The sequence below is a fragment of the Muntiacus reevesi genome, chromosome 9, assembly GCF_963930625.1.
Source record: "Muntiacus reevesi chromosome 9, mMunRee1.1, whole genome shotgun sequence".
In the NCBI taxonomy this organism is placed as follows: Eukaryota; Metazoa; Chordata; class Mammalia; order Artiodactyla; family Cervidae; genus Muntiacus; species Muntiacus reevesi.
The window spans coordinates 12,323,222-12,329,415 of NC_089257.1; the positions used below are offsets into that span (position 1 = coordinate 12,323,222).

Consider the following 6,194-nt stretch of genomic DNA (forward strand, 5'->3'; position numbering starts at 1 on the left):
GGGGTAAATTCTCATACTAGAATGAGCAGGGTAAAAGAATCAAGACATCTTCAGAGGGAGGTAATCACTGACACTGAAAATGGAGATCAACTCAGTAAACACTAAAATAATTCTTAGCAAACACTGAAGACTTCAAAGGGAGCTGGAATTTTGGATTGCCTTAACTCAGTTATGACCAACCTAGACAGCATATTAAAAATTAGAGACATTACTTTGCCAACAAAGGGCCATCTAGTCAAGGCTATGGTTTTTTCAGTGGTCATGTATGGATGTGAGAGTTGAACTATAAAGAAAGCTGAGCGCCGAAGAATTGACAATTTGAACTGTGGTGTTGGAGAAGACTCTTGAGAGTCCCTTGGGCTGCAAGGAGATCCAACCGGTCCATCCTAAAGGAAATCAGTCCTGGGTGTTCCCTGGAAGGACTGATGTTGAAGCTGAAACTCCAATACGTTGGCCACCTGATGCAAAGAGCTGACTCATTGGAAAATACCCTGATGCTGGGAAAGATTGAGGACGTGAGGAGAAGGGGACGATGGAGGATGAGATGGTTGAATGGCATCACTGACTCAATGGACATGGGTTTGGGTGGACCCCAGGAGTTGGTGACGGACAGGGCGGCCTGGCGAGCTGCAGTCCTGGGGTCGCAAAGAGTCAGACACGACAGCTCCTGAACTGAACTGAACTCAGAGTGTCTCCCATTCTGCAGGAAAACCTTGAGAGTAGAGTCTGAAACATTGGGTTCTTATTTATAAAATGAGAAGGAGCCTGAAAGCAGAATGGGAGTCAATGGGGAATCTGCAGACAGCATCAACTAGGAGAAAGGGATAGAAATGGCTCAGCAATCTCCAGTATTGCCTCCCTAGTCTTTGAATCAAACTGGCTAAATCAATACTAAAAATTAGAAAGTGCCACTGAGTGGCTTCAGACTCCAGCTAACCTTCCGACTGGCTTTGTAAGGGAGCAATATTTTACCCCCAGCCCCCCAAAATGTCTCTTTGGCATGTGGATTATTTTCAGCTGAAAACAATCAAGATCCAGAAGACTCCAGAAGAAATTTTGATCTTCCTCCTGATTGTCTAAAAAATACTAGATAAAGGGCTTGTTGATATCTGCAGAGGCAGTTCGCTATGTTTAGTCAGGGAAATGTAGGGAGTGCCTAGAGATCCAAGTCCACTCTGTACCACTGTCTCTACTGGACCCAGCAGATATCAGTTTATCAAGCATTTGTTTTTCCATCTCCATGCGAATTCCCTCCTGCTCCTTTGAAGTCCCAAACCACTACCTTCAACATCCTCTTTTGTCTTTAGCTGAAGACGGTATTTAAGGTAAAGACTTTGGCCATTTTGATGAGCTACTCAGTTTTCCTGAGTTGCTTCTATATATGCATGTTATACAACTTTTATTTGATTTCTTCCTGCAAATCTGTCTCATGGCAATTTAATTCTCAGAGCCACCAACCAGCCTAAAGAACTTAGGAAGATGGTAGAAGATAATTCCTTCCTCTCTGAAAGCTCTGATGAAATAAAAATACAGTCTAAGGTAAGTCAGAGAATTGTGTACATAATTTTTGTTTCTCTTCCTTTGGCATCATCTCTCCCCTCTATTGTGCACTGTGTATCTCTATTATGCCTCAATCAAACTTCCCATCAGCAGAAATATCTACTCAATAACAAAGAGACACATTCTCCTAGCACCAGCAAGATAAATCCTTATGAAATGACCTCCCTTCTTATAAGGGGCTCACCATGATGACCCCTTGTCCACCACTATCTGTACATGTAGATCTGGTTTGTTTACAGTGTCAATAATACATCAATCAATGAAGAGCTCTTCGTCTCAGAAAATTATTTGACTACACTTTGACCTTTAAAAGATAGAACAATTCCAGAACTTTCTGAGAGGTTATTTTAGGGTTATAATCCTTTCAGTTCAGTTCAGTTCAGTTCAATCGTTCAGTTGTGTCCGACTCTTTGCAGCCCCATGAATTAGAGCACACCAGGCCACCCTGTCCAACACCAACTCCCGGAGTCTACACAAACCCATATCCACCGAGTCGATAATGCCATCCAGCCATCTCATCCTCTGTCGTCCTCTTCTCCTCCTGACCCCAATCCTTCCCAGCATCAGGGTCTTTTCCAATGAGTCAACTCCTCGCATGAGATGGCCAAAGTTTCAGCTTCAACATCAGTCCTATCAATGAACACCCAGGACTGATCTCCCATAAGATGGACTGGTTGGATCTCCTTGCAGTCCAAGGGACTCACAAGAGTCTTCTCCAACACCACAGCTCAAAAGCATCAATTCTTCGGTGCTCAGCTTTCTTCACAGCCCAACTCTCACATCCATACATGACCACTGGAAAAGCCATAGCCCTGACTACATGAACCTTTGTTGGCAAAGTACTGTCTCTGCTTCTAAATATGCTGTCTTTGTTGGTCATAACTTTCCTTCTAAGGAGTAAGTGTCTTTTATTTTCATGGCTGCAATCACCATCTGCAGTGATTTTGGAGCCCCCAAAGTAAAATCAGCCACTGTTTCCCCTGTTGCCCCATCTATTTGCCATGAAGTGATGGGACCAGATGCCGTGATCTTAGTTTTCTGAATGCTAAGCTTTAAGCCAACTTTTCACTCTCCTCCTTCACTTTCATCAAGAGGCTTTTTAATTCCTCTTCACTTTCTGCCATAAGGGTGGTGTCATCTGCATATCTGAGGTTATTGATATTTCTCCTGGCAATCTTGATTCCAGCTTGTGCTTCTTCCAGCCCAGCGTTTCTCATGATGTACTCTGTATATAAGTTAAATAAGCAGGGTGACAATATACAGCCTTGACGTACTCCTTTCCTTATTTGGAACCAGTGTGTTGTTCCATGTCCAGTTCTAACTGTTGCTTCCTGACCTGCATACTGATTTCTCAAGAGACAGGTCAGATGGTCTGGTATTCCCATCTCTTTAAGAATTTTCCACAGTTTATTGTGATCCACACAGTCAAAGGCTTTGGCATAGTCAATAAAGCAGAAATAGATTTTTTCTGGAACTCTTTTGCTTTTTCAATGCCCCAGTGGATGTTGGCAATTTGATCTCTGGTTCCTCTGCCTTTTCTAAAACCAGCTTGATCATCTGGAAATTCATTGTTCTTGTATTGCTGTAGCCTGGCTTGGAGAATTTTGAGCATTTCTTTACTAGTGTGTGAGATGAGCGTAATTGTGCAGTATTTCAAGCATTCTTTGGCATTGCCTTTATTAGGGATTGGAATGAAAACTGACCTTTTCCAGTCCTGTGGCCACTGCTGAGTTTTCCAAATTTGCTGGCATATTGAGTGTAGCACTTTCACAGCATCAGCTTTCAGGATTTGAATTAGCTCAACTGGAATTCCATGTAATCCTTAGTCTGGTTCAAATAAAATTTTCTATTTAATTCTTAGATTAACTGATTAATTTTTTCATTGATAGAATCCAGAAGTTTCACCTGATAGAAGTTTCTGCCTTGGCCCATTTGCATGTCTCAGACTAAAGTTGAATATTCTATTACATTATAATAATTCTATCCTATATTTTATCTGATTGAGATTTTTGAACTTGAATTACTCCTCCAATTGAAATTCATGCTTACAGTGTTCCAGAATTTGCTGAAGAAGCAACTAAGAGAAAGGGAATCCAGATGGATTAAGTTAAGAGAAGTTCTAATTGTTTTTACTGATTGGTGATTTAGTCACTAGGTATCTGACTGTTTGCAATCCCATGGACTGTAGCCTACGAAGCTCATCTGTCCATGGGATTTTCCAGGCTAGAATACTGGAGTGGGTTGCCATTTCCTCCTCCAGAGCATCTTCTCCACCCAGGGATCGAACCTGGGTCTTCCGCATTGCAGGCAGATTCTTTGCCAATTGAGCCACCAGGGAAGCCCATGTAAATTTTATGAAATGTAGAAGGCAGCACTTAACAGTGAAACATTTTAAAAATTATGGTGTTATGCTTTGTATTGTACAATTGTACAATATATACTATACTGTGCAATTTGAGAAGTCCAAAAGAATTCTCAGATGAAAGTGGAAGTGTACTAAATAAAAATGTGATATCCTTGTATAGATTAAATAAAGTCTATATTTCTATGTTAATACCTATATGGCTATATGGTAATTTTTTTAATCAACAGATATTTTCCAAGTATCACGGACTCTATTTAATCTGTAGTAATCATGTGATTTCCCATGATTTCCTCTTTTTGGAAAGTAGAAGATTCTGTCATTTATTTTAGCTTCAAAATAAGATATGGAAATTACTTTTCTATCCCTTATCATGAAATAAAATATCTACTCTCTTTAAAAATATTATACTTAATTAAATGCCATCATGGGAAAACTAACCTATTTCATTCCAGAAAAGCTAACTGGATTAAATGGACCAACAGAATCGATCATCACTGACTGAATTCATTCTGATGGGGGTCACAAAGCAGGCTGAACTTCAGGCTCCCCTTTTTGGGGTCTTCCTCATCATCTACACAATCACAGTGGTGGGAAATCTGGGCATAATCATCTTAACTCAAGTGGATTCCCAGCTGCACACACCTATGTACTTTTTTATCAAACACTTGGCTTTCGTTGATCTTGGTAATTCCACTGTTATTTGTCCCAAGATGTTGGTGAATTTTGTTGTGGATCAAAATACCATTTGGTATTATGCCTATGCCACACAGTTGGCTTTCTTCCTTATGTTCATTATCAGTGAATTTTTTATCTTGTCAGCCATGGCCTATGACCGATACTTGGCTATCTGCAACCCTCTGCTGTACAATGTTGTCATGTCCCAGAGACTTTGTCATACGCTGGTAGGCATTCCATACCTCTACAGTGCCTTTCAGGCACTCATGTTTACTATTAAGATTTTTACACTGACTTTTTGCGGCTCTAATGTCATCAGTCATTTCTACTGTGATGACATTCCCTTGTTACTTATGCTCTGCTCAAATGCACAAGAAATAGAATTGTTGATCATACTGTTTTCAGCATTTAATTTGATCTCTTCCCTCCTGGTCATCCTAATGTCCTACATACTGATCCTGAGAGCGGTATTTCAAATGCATTCTGCAGAGAGCAGGAAGAAAGCTCTCTCCACATGTAGTTCTCATCTGATGGTGGTGGTTGTGTTCTATGGGTCTCTACTATTTATGTATATGCAGCCCAACTCCACTCACTCCTTTGATACAGATAAAATGGCCTCTGTGTTTTATACTTTAGTGATTCCCATGCTTAACACCTTGATCTACAGCTTAAGGAACAAAGAAGTGAAAAATGCCTTCCAAAGGGTCTTAAAGAATAAGTGCAAACTTTGTATCTAATATCCAATAATCCAATAAGAATTATTATTTTACTAAACTATGATTGAGGCATATGTCACTTGATGACATTTCTAAAAAATATATAACACCATTCTTCTTGGCTCCAGAGCAAAGGTTCATTAAAATGCACAGAGAAATAGATTGTTTTCCTTGTCCAGTTAATTTTCATACTTTAAATCTCAATGTAATCTCACTCCCTTCCCCACATTCTTTCCTGTTGATTCAATGTTTGCTTTAATGATTCCACAGAACCCCGGATAGAACACAAAGGAAGCTCTTATCAAACTCTACTTAGTAAACCATGTGTTTGTTTCTGCCAAGCTTTTTATTTGTTTTCTATGAAGGTTTCCTTTCAATCATTTTGCACTGTATTTCCTGAATATAAACAACTGTGTGTAGATAGAGTGAGTCTCTTACATACAGCAGACATTTGGATCATAATTAAAAAAAAAAAATCATTCTATTCACCTCAACCTTTGGGGAATTTATTTTCATTTAAAGTAATTACATTACAAGATTTCCTTGAGTTTGTGACTGAAACTAATTTGGGCATGCCTTACAGTGAAAGACCACAAGTCTGTTAAAATAATGATCATGGGATTGTGAGCTAAACAATCCCAGAGATCACACAGAACAAGAAGACATCAGTGTTCCAAACAGCCAGAGTGAAATCCTTGATCCACACCTGGGCATCCAGTCGAGATCTCAGAGGTATTATGAAAGCTACTTTGGACTCACATAGTTAGAAAACAAGACTCAAAAGGAGTTAGTTGATCCTTGTTTAAAACATTTAACATTCTTTTAGGAAGACAACAGAAAATTGCAGCACGCATTATCCTGTATTTCTTCACAGTATT

The 6,194-nt window shown here is 39.6% G+C and overlaps 1 protein-coding gene across 1 annotated transcript; it reads left to right on the plus strand.

Annotated features, from left to right (window-relative positions):
- Positions 1–4,395: 4,395 nt before the first annotated feature.
- On the plus strand, positions 4,396–5,337 carry LOC136175300 (olfactory receptor 8K5-like). The gene has a single exon (XM_065945630.1). The coding sequence runs from the start codon at positions 4,396–4,398 to the stop codon at positions 5,335–5,337; it is 942 nt and encodes a 313-aa protein (XP_065801702.1).
- Positions 5,338–6,194: the final 857 nt, after the last annotated feature.